This window comes from Mirounga angustirostris, unplaced genomic scaffold (genome assembly GCF_029215605.1).
Source record: "Mirounga angustirostris isolate CCGP_5_RB_7025 unplaced genomic scaffold, mMirAng1.0.hap1 SCAF_5, whole genome shotgun sequence".
Taxonomy (NCBI): domain Eukaryota; kingdom Metazoa; phylum Chordata; class Mammalia; order Carnivora; family Phocidae; genus Mirounga; species Mirounga angustirostris.
The window spans coordinates 174295597-174313154 of NW_026991713.1; the positions used below are offsets into that span (position 1 = coordinate 174295597).

General features: G+C 39.8%; 1 protein-coding gene across 8 annotated transcripts in view; it reads left to right on the forward strand.

Annotated features, from left to right (window-relative positions):
- KPNA7 (karyopherin subunit alpha 7) overlaps positions 1–17558 on the forward strand; it is a 52612-nt gene that overhangs the window by 30239 nt on the left and 4815 nt on the right. For 3 of the 8 annotated variants that reach the window (XM_064593294.1, XM_064593292.1, XM_064593293.1), the window contains exon 10: positions 1647–12094. In XM_064593294.1, the coding sequence (XP_064449364.1) occupies positions 1647–1988 (342 nt within the window). In that variant the 3' untranslated portion in view covers positions 1989–12094. Of the gene's footprint in view, positions 1–1646; positions 12095–15151; positions 17000–17558 lie in introns of those variants that run through there. The other 5 variants (XR_010412024.1, XM_064593296.1, XM_045875792.3 and 2 more) reach the window with 4 other exon arrangements.

Consider the following 17558-nt stretch of genomic DNA (forward strand, 5'->3'; position numbering starts at 1 on the left):
AGATGAAGAATACAGACTTGGCCACCCGTAGACAAGGTTGCATAAAATGACATAACACTTCTGTGAAAGTACACTTGTGGGCATTAGAAATTTAACTTCATCTGTTTCATTTGAACTAAACATTTGGGATTTTTTTTTTCCTTGGGGGGAGTCTGGGAAAACCACATCTGATAGACCAGAGAGAAGCACTGGAATAGCAGGTTAGGAGGACGAGGCAGGAGAGAGCCTCAAATGGGCAGCAGAGTGTAGCTGAAGTTCTTTGAAGTGACTTTGGAGCCATTTGCTGTGGTGTCGACATCCAGAATCCTTCTCCAGAGCTCTGACTGCCCTTGGTCATCCCACACTCCCCAGTGTTCTTTCTGAGGCTAACCTAGCACATTGGTCCTGCCTCGGTTTCTTTGCTCAAAGCCAAAAAACTCATTTTGGACTTGCGGATAGGACTAGAGTGTGTCAGGGTTTAGACACACAGTGCACACTCTGATCAGGTAGACAGTGTGGCCTAAATCATGCTTAATTTGAACCACAGGAGGTTTTCTTATTACTGCTCACGAAATAGAGAGCAGAGCCCTTCAGGAGTTGACACCAAAGCCTTTTCTTTATTTCTCTTCACTTCCCCCAGATAGACTGTTTAGCTGAATTACTCCCTCTTCTCCTAATATGCAACATGTATTCCTTCACATCTTTGTCCTTGCCCCTCCTTGTTTTGGGAATGCCATGATTATCCTATGGTTGACCCTGGCACAGCATTGTTCATCAAGAACATGTGCTAGTTTCCAAGTCTTTTATGCACATCTTCTATAACTTAAACCACCGATCATCTATATTCTGCTTTCTTAAATTATTTACCTGTCTGCCCTAAGAACGTGAGTTACAAAAAGGCCTTTTCTAAATCCTATCTTGATCTCTAGTTTTGTAGGCCTTGCCACGGTATATGTACAAAGGTTTGAGTGAAGGAATAGCCCTAGATGATAAATCCAACGATCCGCATTGGATTAAATCCACTCATGTTACTTGTTTCCAGGGACCTGGTTATTTGCCGTGGTGTTACTAAGGGTCCCCTTAGTCTTACCTCTTAAGGCTTTTCCAGTGAGGGCAGGGCCAGAACACCTGCATTTAAATAGCATTACTTGAACATTCTTTCAAACTGTATTTTAAACAATTTCCATTAATTATAAGGGAGGTAACTATTAAACAGTAATAGCAATGTATTTATGGAGGGCAGCATACTTGGCAAAAATTGTATTTTGTGCAATTGATATAAACCTAAATATATGTACTATAAATATCTAAAAGGGGAGGAAGATCCTGAAATCTTTTTTTTTTTTTTTTTTTTTTTTTTTTTTAAGAGGAGAGCGAGAAGAGGGGGTGGGGAGAGGGAGAGAAAGAATCTCAAGCAGGCTCCATGCCCAGCATGGAGCCCAACACGGGCTCGATCTCACAACCCTGAGATCATGACCTGAGCTAAAATCCAGAGTTGGACCTTTAACTGACTGAGCCACCCAGGTGTCCCTGATCCTGCAGTCTTAATGAGGGAAGAACTGTGGCTGCCATTCTGGAACAGGAGCCTTTGGTCTGACTCCACGGTGGTGAAGCTCTACCTCCGAAGGGCTTTTGCCCAGAGTCTTGCTTTTCCTTTATGCCCACAGGCAGCAGAGAAGCTTTCAGAGAAGGAAAACCTGTGTCTTCTGATAGAGGAAATGGGTGGCATTGATAAAATTGAGGCTTTGCAACTTCATGAGAACCCTCAGGTTGCCCTGACTGCTTTGAACATTATCGAGAACCATTTTTCTGAGGTAAGTGACTTCAGAGTGGAAAGGAGTGCCCACACCTCCTGGTGTGCTACCTTAGCAGGTGATCATTGGGCAGGTGCCCATGCTTCTCCTGTGAGCTGGGCTTCTCTCTATGACTTAGCTCTGAGTTTCTCCCCCATCCATGCTGACTGGGCCGCCTTTGAGTGGCAGCTTCCTGGCTCCTGGAGACCATTCTAGTCCCATAAAAGCTTGTCCTGCTACCTCTGGTTTAGAATTTTTTTGTTTTTTTTGTCCCCCCCCCCCCCCGACTTCTTTTGATGGGGATGGACAGATGGATGGATGGATGGACAGGATATGATGCTGAAGTGATTATTATTTTCTTTTTTCTTTTCTTTTCTTTTTTTTTTTTTACCAAGAAACACAAACAACTAAGGCAGGCCCAGCTTTTGAAAAACATTTTGGTACTTTTTTTTTTTTTAAAGATTTTATTTATTTATTTGACAGAGAGACACAGCGAGAGAGGGAACACAAGCAGGGGGAGCGGGAGAGGGAGAAGCAGGCTTCGATGCAGGGCTCGATCCCAGGACCCTGGGATCATGACCTGAGCTGAAGGCAGATGCTTAATGACTGAGCCACCCAGGCGCCCCAACATTTTGGTACTTAACACATTTTGTCTCTTCCCAGAAGATGGGGTTTGGGATAAACTGTACACAGGGCTTTTAACTTCTCTGTGGGAGCAGGGAATAGTGATCAGACAGCATTAGACACTTCTTTAAACCATTTTTTATTATAATGTGTAACATAAAAGTTTACCGTTTTAACCACTTTTGAGTGTACAGCTCAGGGTCCTCAAGTACCTTCACATTGCTATGTAGCCATCACCAGCATCCTCTCTAGAACTTTCCCATCTTTGCAAAATGAAGCTCTGTCCCCATTAAACATTAACTCCCCATCCTTCTTCCCTACACCGCCCCCAACCCTGGCAACCACCATTTAGCTTTTCATCTCTGTGAATTTGACTACTCTAAGTACCTCATATAAGTAGAATCCTACAGTATTTTTTCTTTTATGACTGGTTCATTTTACTCAGCATAATGCCCACAAGGTTCATCCATGTTGCAGCAGGTGCCAGAATTTCCTTTATATTTTAGGTTGAGTAATATTCCACTGTGTGGATAGATGTTTTGTTTATCCATTAATCATAGATATTCACTTGGACTGTTCTTTTGACTCTTGTGAATAATGTTGCTATGAAAATGGAAGTACAAATATCTGTTCAAATTCCTGCTTTCGGTTCTTCTGAGTGTATATACAGAAGTGGAATTGTTGGGTCATACAGTAGTTCTATTTTTAATTTTTGAGGAACCACTATACTGTTATCCATAGTGAATGCGCCATTTTACATTCTCACCAGCAATGCATGAGGGTTCCCATTTTTCAACATCCTTGCCAATACTTGTCTGTTTTTTTGATCACAGCCATGCTAATGGGTGTGAAGTGGTATCTCATTGTGGTTTTGTGTGGCATTTGCATTAGGTATTTTTCATAGGAAGAAGGTGAGCTCAAAGTTCTTAAGTGGCCAGGAGGCTAGGGGTTTATAGAGTGAGTGACACCCCATTAGGCATCAAACTTGAATCAGCAAAATGCAGAGCCGTACAATAAATATGACCAGGTTGGTGGTGTCTTGCTACCTGAGGGTAGCCAATACTGGTTTGGGACCAAGAGGATGCTCTCAAAGCAGAGAGGACCCAGAACAGCAATCAGCATCTTCTGGGTTAAGGCTCCTACGAACACCTTGTAATTTAGGAAACCCATCTCTTAAAGGAGGTTCAGAGCTCTAGGACTCATCCAAGGGCTCCAGGCTAAAGACTTCTGATTTGGAAGTAACAGCTACATATGCTGTGTCCTTACTCACCGTAAGGGCACTGTTCTGTGCATCAAAACTGCACTTAAAAATAAGCTAGACATAAGAACACAAATACTGTGTGCTTTCACTTACATCAGGGACCTAGAAGAGTCAAATTCAGACATGCAGTAGAATGGTGAGTGCCAGGAGCTGGGGGAGAGAAGGAAATAGGGAGCTAATGTTTAGTAGGTACAGAGCTTCAGTTTGAAATGACAAAGTTCTACAGATGGATGGTAGTGGTTGCACAGAAATGTGAACATAATGCCTCTGAGCAAATGGTTAAAAATGGCAAATTTTATGGTATGTATGTTTTACCACACACACAAACTGCATTTAAGATCCAGCCTGAGAAATATTTCCGTGCTCCTCTTCTCTGGGGGAGACTTGAGGCTGATTTTAGAGCAAATTGCTAATCCACAGAAGATGTTAAGGAGTCAGCTGTGCGGCAATAATGTGCTGAGAGCCTCCAGGTAAAATAGTGTCTCTTCTTCCCTGAAGGGAGAAGAAAGTGGCACAGTATTACCAGCCCTGGACCAAGATCATGAATTCTTAAACCGCTTAACAAAGCAATACCAAGGCCCCACGACTCCTAAACCAAGGAGCAAACCCTAATGGGTAACTTCTTTAAGAACCTTCTATGTCTTGGCATGGCACAGGTGTAAAGCTTTTTAAACTAAATGTTAATAAAATTTTCGACACCTTCACCTCCATCTATCAAAAATGCCGTTAAGCTGCTTATGTCTTGAAGTCCTGTGGAAGTCATCTCCTAAGAATGTATGGTTTAGTGGTTACCTTTAAGTATCTTGAAGACCCTGAGAACAGAGTAGAATGGTCTATAGCTATCTAGACAAATTTTGACTTGTAGACTTGGTTTAACCAGCAATTCTTACAGTTCTTTCCCCTTCCCTTTTCATTGTCATGGAATGCCTGTTAATAGAGAACATTCTTCAGGGAAAGCTGTGTGGACGATAGTTAAAAGGAGAGTGAGAGTAGGATGGGAAGGACCTAGGAACACGATACTAGGCAGCGTTGTGATGGATGTGGGATACACTTTAAGGAGGACTGGACTTGATTTGTATTAATTTGAGTGTAGAGGTGGATCAAGTTCTACTGGGCTCTAAAGCATCACACCAAAAGGTCATGCCCAAAGCAGGTCTTCGCTGGTCCTTGACAAGTGAGGAGGAAAACTGTGTGGGAGTCCATCTAAAATACTGCTGGAAGACCATTCACGTTCTCACAAACATCTCATTGAGTGGTGAGAACAAATCTGCGATTTAGTGGACACTAGATATTACAATAAGTATCCTCATCAACTTCTGGAGTGACCATGCTCGCTGCTGAGAGCTGTGTTGGTGGGATGGGATCCTCAGTGTTTTGCTCTCCACATGGAAATCCTTTTCAACTCCCTCTTTCATTCATCAGCTCAGGACATCCTAGCTTGGTACATCCCTGACCAAGCAGAATCCCACTCAACAAGGACTTTGCATCTTAGACCCAGGGACTGAGTGCAGAAGAAACAAATAATTGGCAAGTGTTCATTTACTCCAGCAACAGGACCTTACACTCAGTGGAGTAGACCTGAGAAGGTTACCTGCCTTTGCTTCTCCAAGGCTTCCCTTTGGTCCTGTCTGCTCCCCCATACTCATTTTTTAAAATATTTTATTTATCCACTTACTTATTAGAGAGCACGAGCATGAGTGCAGCAGGAGGAGCAGAGGCAGAGGGACAAGCAGACTCTGCACTCAGCAGAGCCTGATGTAGGGCTCAATCCCATGACCCTGAGATCACAACACGAATGAAAATCCAAAGCTGGTCACTCAACTGACTGAGCCACCCAGGTGCCCCTGCTCTCCCATATTCTTACAACAGATTCTCTTTTTTAAGTAGCCAGAATTAGTTTCTGTTGCTTGCAACTGAAGAATCTTAACTGACACACATGGGGTGGAAAAAGTAAACTGTAACTAGTTATTTAAATCCAAAAGATCTATTAAATCCCATTTTGTCAAGATAGACATTGTATCAAGTTTGAACTTTAAAAACACAAGTAACATATATAACAAATTGTATATATTGCTATATAGTATATATAATTATTATATATTCTATATAAATGTTTTTTAAAATTAAAAACAAAACTAAGAATGGAAAAAAAATGATCCTACCACTTCAACACAACTATTCTGGATTGATTATTTTTAAGTAATCTCAATGCCCAATGTGGAGTTTGAACTCATGACCCTGAGATCAAGAGTCACATGTCCTACAGACTGAGCCAGCCAGGTGTTCCCATCAACACAACTGTTTTTATGTTTGTGTTTTCCCTTCCAGTTTGAGTCCACATATACCTTTTTTTTCTTTTATCTTTTTCCACATTTTAAAATGCCACCTTTCCCCCCCATGGCTTAGGTGCAAAGAGGTGGTGTTGGTCACCTTCTGGCTGGGTGCCCATGTGCTTGGATGCAGTGTGTTGGGATGACTGACAGAGCAACAGAAAGAAGGAAGGAGTAACTGTCCCTAGGTCAGCTTTATGATGTAAAGGCTGAATTGGAACAACTGACTCTCTTGCATTTACCCCAAGTTTGTCATGTACCATGGAAGAAATGCAATTCTCCCGTCTACCCTACAATCCATAATTTACCTGCTCTCTGTTTTCCTGAAACATGGAGTGACCATGTTTAATGATAATAGCACATGATATTTTAGGCATAGTAGCAAAAATAACCAGACGTGGAGTTGTGGGTTGTGGGTTCTGGTCCCGGCTCTTTTTCTAAATAGTTGAAGCCTGGACAAGTCCTATAATTTCTCTGTTCCTTAATGCTTCATCTGTCAATTCTCATTTCTTTGGGCTTTCAGTTTTTACCTGCAAAATAGGGAGGTTGTGTTTGGTAAATTACTAGTTGTATAATGTTTTCATATATTATGTGCAACTCATAACCTTGAAAAGTTAAGTGTGGCAAAAATGGTCATCAGTCTCCAATGAAAGAAAGTGGAGCGTAGAAGGTTACTCAATATGTCCTGCATCTTTTAGTAAGTGGTAGAGCAGAGACTCAGGTACAAACCCTGATGTATTACCTGCTATATAACAAATTTCCCTAAAACTTAACAGCTTAAAAAAAAACCCTATTAATGCACACATTTTTTGTGGGTCAAGGATCTGGAGACCGCTTGGCTGGTGGGTCTGGTTCAAAGTCTTATGAGATTACATTCAAGCTTCTGCTAGAACTGCATTTTCATCTGAAGGCTTAACTGGGGGAAGATGTGCCTCAAAATTCACTTACATGGTAGGTGGTAGGTTTCAGTTTGTCTATGGCTGTTGGCTGGAGACTTCAGTTCTCCATCACATGGGTCTCTCCATAGACTACCTGAATCTCCTGACTATAGGAGGGCTAGCTTCTCTCAGAGCAAATGATCTAAGAGTGTGTACATGGGAAAGAAAGAGTGCTAAAGACAGAAGCCACAGTCCTTTATAATCTAATCTCAGAAGTTAATATACTATCATATCCACCATATGCTATTAGTTACACAGACTAACCCTGATAGAATGTGGGAGGGGCTACACAAGAATATGAAGACTAGGAAACAGGGATCATTGGGAGCCACCTTGGAGGCTGACTACCCCGCTCTGCCACTCTACCATGTGTTCACATTTTAAAAGACATCATTCAGATGAGAGCCTAGGGTCAGCAAAGAAAAAGAAGAGTTGAAGAACCAAATGGAAATTTTAAAACTAAAAAATATAATAATGGAAATTAATACTAGATGGGCTCAACAGCAGAATGGAGCAGACAGGAAAGAATTAATGAACTTGAAGATAGACCAATAGAAGCAATTAAACCTCTAGATCCAACTACCAACCTACAGGAAATACAGAAGACAGAGAAAATGTTAAACTACACCTCAGAGATGCAATCAGCAAAATCCAAACCCTAAGAAACTCTGCAAGACTATTCTGTTTCCTCATTGAATAAATTCTGTGAAAAAAATTGCACATGAGGGAAACTTAGAGACTTAACCAGCCAGAATGTGTGGATTATTAGTTCTATCCTGATTGTAACAAACAAATGTAAAATAAATAAAACACATGACATTTATGAGACAACTAGAAGTTTGAACATTGTATGGAGGTTTGATATTAAAGAAGTTAATTTTTTAAGGTTGAATAATCATGTTAAGGTTATGTTCATTAAAAAGTCCTTTCAGCAGTATGTACTGGATGATTTCAGATGGAATGATGTTTGAAATTTGTTTCAAAGTAATATGGGATAAGGGAAGTGGAAGAGGGAGAGATACATAGGGTAGAACCTGCACTGTGATAATGGCTGGTGGATCTGGTGATGGGACCATGGGGAGCGGGTATTACACCTTTCTGGATTTTTTTTCCTGTGAACATAGGAATTTCCAATAATTAAAAAAAAATTTTTTAAAGCCATTATATCCTTTTACTCCACAAAGCTGATTATCTGACCCTTCCCTCCCCTGATAGTAAACTGGAAGTTTGTTTCCTCAATTGGGTAAAAAAGTCTCTGTACTAGAATACACTGGGCAAGGTTAAAAGCAGATTCATGCTGAGGGGGGATTAAGTAAATTGCTTGGGAATGGTGAGCCCCCACTTACCTCACACCGTACTGGGTAAATGGAATGCTACCAGACAGGTGTATATCTTCTACACAGGAGCCTAGAAGATCTTTCTGTGGGAAATATGACCTTCCCAAGAGGAAAGACCTAAAGACACTGAAATTGTGAGTTCCACAAGGAAACAACCCATCTAGATTACCCCAAGGTGCCCACTTCTGATCAGCTTTTTAGTACCTCACTTAAATAAATAGATTAAGAACCACCAGACATTTGAGGAAGACTTCTGACATAATAGAGACAAAAACAAATAGTGCTAGTAGGGGATTTGAAAGAAAAGCCAAGCAAAGGAAAGAGAATTAAACAAAAAACAATACTAGCATACTCAAGAGATAAGATATTGCTTCCATGAAGCAAAAATAAGATGCTATTTTTAAAAGTCCAAGATCAAAAAGGACTTTTGGAAATTAAAAATGATAGTAGAAATGAACAATTCAACAGGGTTGGATGATGAAGTTGAGGAAATCTCCCATACAGTAGAGCAAGATGACAAAGATAAAAATATAGAAAAGATGAGGTTATATAAATCTGGAAGTCTAGGAGATCCAAAATCTGAATAGAGGCATTCCAGAAGTAGAGAATGAAAAAAAAAAAAAAAAAGGATAGAAAATTATCAGAGAAATAATTCGAGTATTTTCCAAAGCAGAAGTAGACATTTCCGAATTTAAAGGTTCCAGTGAGTAGCCCAGAAAAATGGATTAAAATTAACCTTTGCCAAAGCACATCATTGTAAAATTTCAAAACTCTGGGAAAAGAAAAGATCTTACAAATTTCCAGAGAGTAAAAAGAAGTCATGTACAAAAGGTCAAGAATCAGAATGCATTTTTTCTCACCCACCTAGTTAAATCTTTTATCACTCTGTAGGGCACCCAGTTAGCTAATCTATTCATGGGAGAATCCTAATGGGAACACATAGATGTGTATATATAAGAAATCTGAACCATTTGTCCAGAAAAAATAACCTAGGCTCCCATTCTTAAGTATGCATGATCAGGCACAAGAAGAAAACCAACCTGATAAAAGAGAAAGGCCAAGGTGAATGAAACAACTGTCCCCAGGAGAAACAGACATAACTCAGAGAAACTAGGGAAATTACTCTCTATATTTTCAACAGATTTGAGAAGATAGGGACTGCAGGCATTAAAAAAGAAGATGCTATGAAACAGGAACCATCTCAGAGATTAAATAAATATCAGGACAAAATTCAAGGGAAGGGTTTGAAGATAAACAGAAGAAAAGATTTCAGACTATAGAAAGGAACAGAGATGAAAAAGTTGGGAGAAAAATGAGAGAGGATCAATTTGGGAGGCCCCCCATCTGAATAACTGGAGTTCCAAAAAAAAAAAAAAAAGCAAAAAATTGAGAAAACACAGGGAAAGATATTATCAAAGAAATCATAAAAGAAAATTTATCAGAATTGAAGGAATCTCTAGGTTGAAGGAATCTCTAAGTTGAAGACTCACTTGGAATGCAAAGCTGAATAAATAGAAAAAGATGAATATCTACATTCAATGTTGTAAAATTTCAGATGACCAAGAATAAATAGAAGATCCAAAAAATTTCCAGAGAGAAACAATGTTATGTACAAAAGAATGAGATTAACATCAGATTTCTCTCTGGGGGCACTGAATGGTAGACTATAATGGGACAAAACCCAGAAAGTTTTTTTTTTTTTTTTTTACGATTTTATTTATTTGAGAGAGCAAGAGCTGGGAGAAGCAGGATCCCTGCTAAGCAGGGACCCCAATGTGGGGCTCGATCCCAGAACCCTGGGATCATGACCTGAGCCAAAGGCAAATGCTTAACTGATTGAGCCACCCTGGCACCCCAAAGCCTTGAAAGTTCTGAGGGAAAATTACAACTGAGAATTCTATAGTCATATAAAGTACAATGGTATTTTCAGATATAAACTCAGGAGGGTTACCTTTCAAATACATTCTAAGTAAGCTACTTGAGAATGTACACCATCAAAAAAGGGTGGAAACAATCTTACCCACACCCCCCATCATCACCAAAAAGAAAAACATAATATACAAGAAATAGTGGAATCAACTCAGAAGTCCATTGAAATGCAATCCCAGGATAACAGTTGTACAGTGAAGCTGGAAAGCTGTTTGCTCCTTATTAGAACAGAAAGGCAGCTCCAGATAGAATGTTTTCAATGAGAGAAATGAAATAGACCAAAGTAACAGAATGACTAAGAAGCCAGATTATGTTAATGACTTGATGAAGAAAACATAAATCTCTTCCATCAATAAGAAGAAAGTGAGGCAACTAGAAATAACAGGTAAAAAATTATGTAAGAAACTCATGACCAAACAGGAAGCAAACCAAAATGTGGTGTGATTTTAATTTTGATCCTGCAACAATCAACTCATGGAACCAGCAGACAAAACAGGGAAGTCAACTCTGCTTGCAGAAGAGAATGTGAATGTTGTCATCCTTGACATTGTCAGGGTTCAGCTGATAAATATGGAGGTGGGAGTATAGAGGACAACTATAAGAGAAGGTAAGGTATTGATATCTTCATCTAATGTGGAGGGCATCATGAGTTATGTGCTGATGGAAGAGCAAACACTAGCTCAAAAAAATTTTAAAGTACAAATAGAAGAAGCAAAAATACAAAGCAAGTACCAAAATGGAGTCAGGAGGAGGGAATTCCTTATCTTCCATAATGGGGAGCCAGATAATGTCTTAAATGAAGAAATGCCAGTGTATATATATTATTATTTGTGAGAATATTATATATCTGGTAATATATGTATAGAAAAAACATTCTGGGAGACTATTCACCAAGTTGATAACCTCTGGCTAGAAGAGAGGGAGAGTCCCAATTCTGTCATTGGTAGTGTTTTAATAATAATTAAAAATAGAAAACCTCAAAGACATTAGAATTTTGTAATCTCATGGTGTATTGCACGAATGTGAATTTGAGTCCTAAATTCCTGAAGCATAACTCCACACAATGAAAGTCTGGTGAATGACTTGGGAGTTACAGGTAATAAAAAGGTGTTTTTCAGTGTGTGAGTTTCTCTTCTCTAAAGTAAACACCCTTTCACTCGGTTTGGGTGAATCATAAATGGGAAAAGATTCCATATCTCTGATTTGCTTGTTTTTGAGAAATGTGATTGTTTAGAAAGCTTTTAAAGTGTTTTTTTTTTTTTTTCAGGGTCAGAGGGGGGAGTGGGAGAATCATAACACTTAACAATTATTAAAACTTATGGGAACTTGTATTACTTATAAAGTTCTGGTTCCTACCTACACATTCAGTTGAGTAAATTTATAAAGGAAAGTCTTCTCTGGAAGGCTGCAGGTTTAGATACAAGCACCCCTAGATTAAGAATTATTTAAATGACACTTTTACAAAGGGTTTTCACAGATAACATCTTCCATACCAGTAATTCTTATAAAAGTGGCATGATGTTGGTATTATATCTATTTTATAGAAGAAGAAATTGAAGCTCAGAGATGTAAGGGAATCACCCATGATCACATAGCCAGCAAATAGAGTATTTAAGCTCACTCTGCTGATGCCAAATCCACTCCCAGTTGTATCCCTAATGGGAGGATTGCTAGGGAATTAATTGTTCTGGGTTTACCCTGGTTCTTATGTGCCTTGGGTTCTTAGTTCTGTGTGTATTTTAAGGAAAGGAAACTCTGGTGATTGTTAAAGAGTTTGTGACATGTCTCTAGTCTTAAGGAAAGGGAGGGAAGGTAACGTCTGGGTCATCAAGATATCGGGATCCAAAGGAGGCTTGAAAGTGATTTTTTTGATGGGGGGGACCCTCCACCATCACTGTTGGGAAGGTGAAGACACAGGTGCAGATGTGGGAGGCTTCAAAGTGATTTTTATAGGACTTCTCTAAGGATTTCCAAGGAGTATACCTACCATAATAACCAGGTATGCTGTAGACACGGGCTTGCTTTCTCTTTGCCTGCGGCCATAAATCTAGCTTCCTAACTATAGGTACTCTTCTCTCAAAACCCCAGGAATGTTCTAAGCTGAGTGACTGAGGGTCAAGTTGGCAACTCTTTCTTTTGAACCTGCAGTCCAATTCTTCCCAATAAGAAGAGAAATAGCTCTTTGTCAAAAAAGACCCTAGTGCTACCCAATACTGTATTTCAGGCACTGGCAAGTTCATAGCTTGCCTAAGTCATTCATTGTTGATACCAGTCCCCCACCCCCTTTCCCCTCCTGCTTAAATAGGAATTATTCTGCAAAGGATTGCATTCAGAGTATGGAAACTCCTTTAGGCGAAGGATGCATTAGCTGATGGGTTCCATGAAACATCTCTAATGATTCTTAGCTCTACCTTTTTTCGAAGGAAGGCATTCTCCTAAGACCAGCCCTTTATTATCAAAATATTCCATTCAGATGCAATATAGTTTATTTGGGATAACAATATTCAAGATTTTTAATTTTCATCAATGAGTAGAGAATCCAACCATAATCCACAAATGCAACTGTAGAAAGTACAGTTTTTCTCCTTTGTAGCTAGTACTTTCCTTAGAAGAAAACTGTATTCCCATTTGATTTCAAAGACTCTCACTTATTAGAGAGAGGCATGGCAGTCCTGTCCTGTGCTTAGTTAAGACATCACAGACTTTGCTTGCTGAGCAAACTGCAATGTCTACATTGATTATACCTCTAAGTGACAACCTAAGATAAAAACTCACAGCAGAAATAGATATGGCTTGTTGAGAAAGCTGCTCAAATCTTTTAAAAAGCAAAGGTTTTGGGGCTGCCTTATGAGAAATAAAGTTACCAACCATACATCCTGAGTATCAAATTTAAATTGGTGATGTTTCTGAATGGATCACAGCTCATTTTTGAAACTCTTTAGAAACTTGCTGCTTAAGGCACGTGCAAGTTCTTTTTTTTTTTTTTCTACATGCATCCAGGTGAAGCAGCCAAACCCTTCCCCTTGCCTATGGACACCAATAGTGTATTGATGTCCATAAGAAAGGGAAGACTTCAGTGTGGCTCTTCTGCCTTATTTATATGTTATTTGCTTATGTGATGGTTTCCACTACCAGACATGAGCCACAAAAATGCAGGGACCATACCTCATCAACCTTTTAAAATTCTTTGCCAAACAGCCTGATTCAATAATGGACAAAGGACTTGAATAGACATTTTTCCAGAGACCTACAGATGGCCAACACGCACATGAAAAGATGATAAACGTCAGTCATCAGGGAAATGCATTATCAAAGCCACAATGAGATACCGCTTCACGGACACTAGGATGGCTATTATCAAAAACCAGAAAACACAAGTGATGGTGAGGATGTGGAGAAATTGGAACCCTTTTACACTGTTGGTAGGAATGTAAAATGGTATGGCCATTATGGAAACCAGTGGTGATTCCTCAAAAAATAAAAATAGAATTACCATATGATCCAGCAATTCCACTTTTGGGTATCTACCCAAAAGAATCGAAAGCAGGGTCTTGAAGAGAGATTTGTATACCTGTGTTCACAACAGCATTATTTACAATAGCTAAAACATGGAAGCAACCCAGATGTCCATCAACAGAGGAATGGATTAGCAAAGTATGGTCTCTCCATACAATGGAATATCATTCAGCCTTAAAAGGGGAGAAAATTCTGATACCTGCTGCAATGTGGATTAATCTTAAGGATATTATGTTAAGCGAAACAGGCCAGTTACAAAAAGACAAATATTGTTTGATTCCACTTATATGAGGTCTCTGGAATAGTCAAATTCGCAGAGACAGAAAGCAGAACGGTGATTGCCAGGGGCTGGGGGAAGGAGACAATGGGGAGTTGTTGAATGGGTACAGAGTTTGTTTTACATGATGAAATGAGTTCTGGAGATGGATGATGGTGGTGAAGCATAACATTATGAATGTATTTAATACCACTGACTTTACACTTAACGGTGGTTAAGACGGTAAATTTTATATTATGCATATTTTGCCACAATAAAAAAATTGGGAAAAAAACCTGAGAGCTCATATCCAAACTACGTAATGAATGCCTATAAATCAGTAAGAAAGACAGAAAATCCCATAGAAAAATGGAGAAAGAAACCCAAAACATTGCATATGCACTTCGCTAAAGGGATTCCAAATAGCCAAAGTAATACCCTATTAGTAATCAGAAAATGCAGTTTAATATAATGCTCATATTAGTCAAAATGCAGTTTAACATAATGTTTATATTAGCCCCAAAGTGGAACATTCAAATGTCTATGAATGGATAAATTGAAGTATAGTCATATAAAGAATACTACGCAAACAATAAAAATAAATGAACTATAGCCACAACACAATAATGTGGATAAATCTCAGAAACATAATGTTGAGTTAGAAAAAACTCAGATGCAAAATAGTACATACTATATAGTTCCACTTAAAGTTCAAAAACAGGCAAAAGAGAACCGTATACTTAAGGATTCACACTTCATTAATAAAACTATGAATAAAAGCAAAGAAATGATTACAATAAGAGGAGAGTGGTTACCCCGGGAGGAGGCTGGGAAAGATTGTGATTGGGAGGATGAATGTAGGGGTCTTTTGGGGTCTGGTGATGTTCTATTTCTTTACCTCCTGGTGACTCCATAGGAGTTTCACCTTTCCTTACATGTGTTATATTTCACAACAAAAAAGGTTTATAATAGCAAAAAAAAAAAAAAAAAAATTCCTTGCACATTAGCACGTTGCCTGGCACATTGAAGTTTCCTAATAAATGTTTGCTTATCTTCTACTGTACAATAAAGAGGAAAAGTGAACTTATATTATAAATTGGTGCATACAAATGACAAAACCGTATTCCTGGAAAGAAAAAATGGGCATCTATTCTGTGGCCTAAGCCCCATCCTCCCCTATCCTTCCAGGGGGATCCTGGGCAGACAGAGGATTGATGCAGTCTAGAGAGATGGACAGATGGACAAAGGGTCTACTTGCAGCACATGGACAGTGCTATGGAGAGGCACCGAAGAAAGGATGAACTTGGATTGGAAATAGCTATCCCTGAAAATCTTTATCATGTTCACTTAGCAGGAGTGGAAGCTAATAATTATATAAGCATCCTTCCCTCACACACAACAGAACCCCAAATTAACTCAATTTGTTTATATGAATGCCTTTAAATAATGAGGTACGCAGCTCCCGCCCCTTTCTTGGTACTAGGAGAATCTTTATCACATTCATCTGCACTTGTTTCTATTTTTGCACAATCAGGGTAAGATTAGAGCCTTGCTGGATCTCCGCAGAAAGATGAGTGATTCAAACACTGTGCAGAATGCAGAGAGCAATGATTTGGTGACTGGTTCAGCGCATCTGCAGGACTGGGAAATTGGGTCACCTCCTTGCCAGCACAAGCCCTGGTTAATATTTGTCACAGATGGGCACTTACTACAAGTCTTTTTTTTTTATAATTAGTGCAAGAGTGTGTGATTCATAAATTTTCCAGTGAATTCCTTCAGCCTTTCCTCTTGTCAGGATTCCTCTGTCTTCGCATGAGAATCAGCACGTGCTTGGGGAATCAAATACTGAACTCTAAATTCCTGGTTATCGGTTTATTCCAATCACAGCAAATGTTAGTCTGCTGCACTCCCTCCCCCATCACATTCCTGGGGCAGACATTAGCCATGTGGGAGTTGTTCAGTTCTCTTCCTATTAGGGAGAAAGCCCTACTGTGTGTAGTTTGGGCAGGAGGCAGTGGCCCAGTTCCCACTACAAAAGTCAAAGTGGCTTTATCTTCCCCTCTTGTCCCCTGGCAGCCAGGGCATGGGGCCTGGTCTAGACTCAGCCAATTGGGAACTCCTTCTGGTGCTTACAATCTTGAGATGTACGGACAGATGGCGTTAAGTCCTAGGGGAGCAGGGGTGGCGTCCTGGCCATACTGTTTCTCATTAAGAGAAAGATCTCCTTGGCTGTCCGGATGTTTTGATCACTTCCCATATTCTATCATGAAACCTAGCAAGGATTCTGTGACCTACCCCCTCACCCCCCCGCACCTGAAACTCTTCTAATATATCCCATTTTTGATTAAGTTACCTATAGTTGTTTTTGACATTCTGGCCAAAGTATCTTTGTTTTGGATTTTGCACATCACTGCTCAGTTAGGACAATAGGAAAGTAACTACGTGCCTTTCACATTGGCTCTCAAATGCAAGCCTGTATCAGAATCACCCGGAGGGTTTGTTCGACTGTGAATTGTTGGGTCTACCTTCTGAGTTTCTGATGCAGTCAGTCTGGGATGCTGCCTGAGAATTTGCATTTCTAACAGTCCCCTGGTGATGCTCCTTTTCCAGCGACCATACTTTCTAGAACCATTAGCCTAGAATACAGGAGCGCTTCCTCTAGCCTTGTCCAAAAACTAGCAACAGTTTTTAGCCAATAAACAATGATTCAGGGTCTTACTTGGGATTTCCTTTGGTTTGTTGATTTCCCTGGTTATTGTTGCTTATATATTACAGATGAGATACAATAAACGTAGAGAATACTTATCTTATTTTTCTAGACCAATAGAAATCATGAGATTCTGAGGGAGTAGTAGACCAGAAGCCTGGGCATTGCCTTTGTTTATTTACAGTAAAAATGTGATGTCTGAATTTTTAAAAATGAGCTTATTATATTCTTAGCAGTATCTTAATTACTTTTATTAGGATAGTCAATTTAATTGTTTAAAACACTGCTCATCTAAGTGGGGACTACTCTACAGACAAAACTACTTTTTTTTTTTTTTAAAGATTTTATTTATTTATTTGAGAGACAGCGAGAGAGGGAACACAAGCAGGGGGGAGCGGGAGAGGGAGAAGCAGGCTCCCCGCTGAGCAGGGAGCCCGACGTGGGGCTTGATCCCAGGACCCCGGGATCATGACCCGAGCCGAAGGCAGAAGCTCAACGACTGAGCCACCCAGGTGCCCCCAAAACTACATTTTTAAATGTATAATAGCAGTTTAATCATTTTCTCATTTTCACTATGACCTTATCTGTTTCTGAATATAGACTGTGGGGTTCAACTAGGATCTTTTTTTTTTTTTAAGATTTCATTTATTTGAGAGAGAGCAGGAGCAAGGTTGAGGGGGAGGGACAGAGGGAGAGGGAGAAGCAGACTCCCCACTGAGCAGGAAGCCTGATGTGGGGCTCTATCCCAGGACTCAATCCCAGGATCTGATCCCAGGACCCTGGGATCACGACCTGAGCCAAAGGCAGATGCTTAACGGACTGAGCCACCCAGGCGCCCCACATCTAGGATCTTTAAAGAAATTATTTTTTCTAGAATTGTCCCTAATT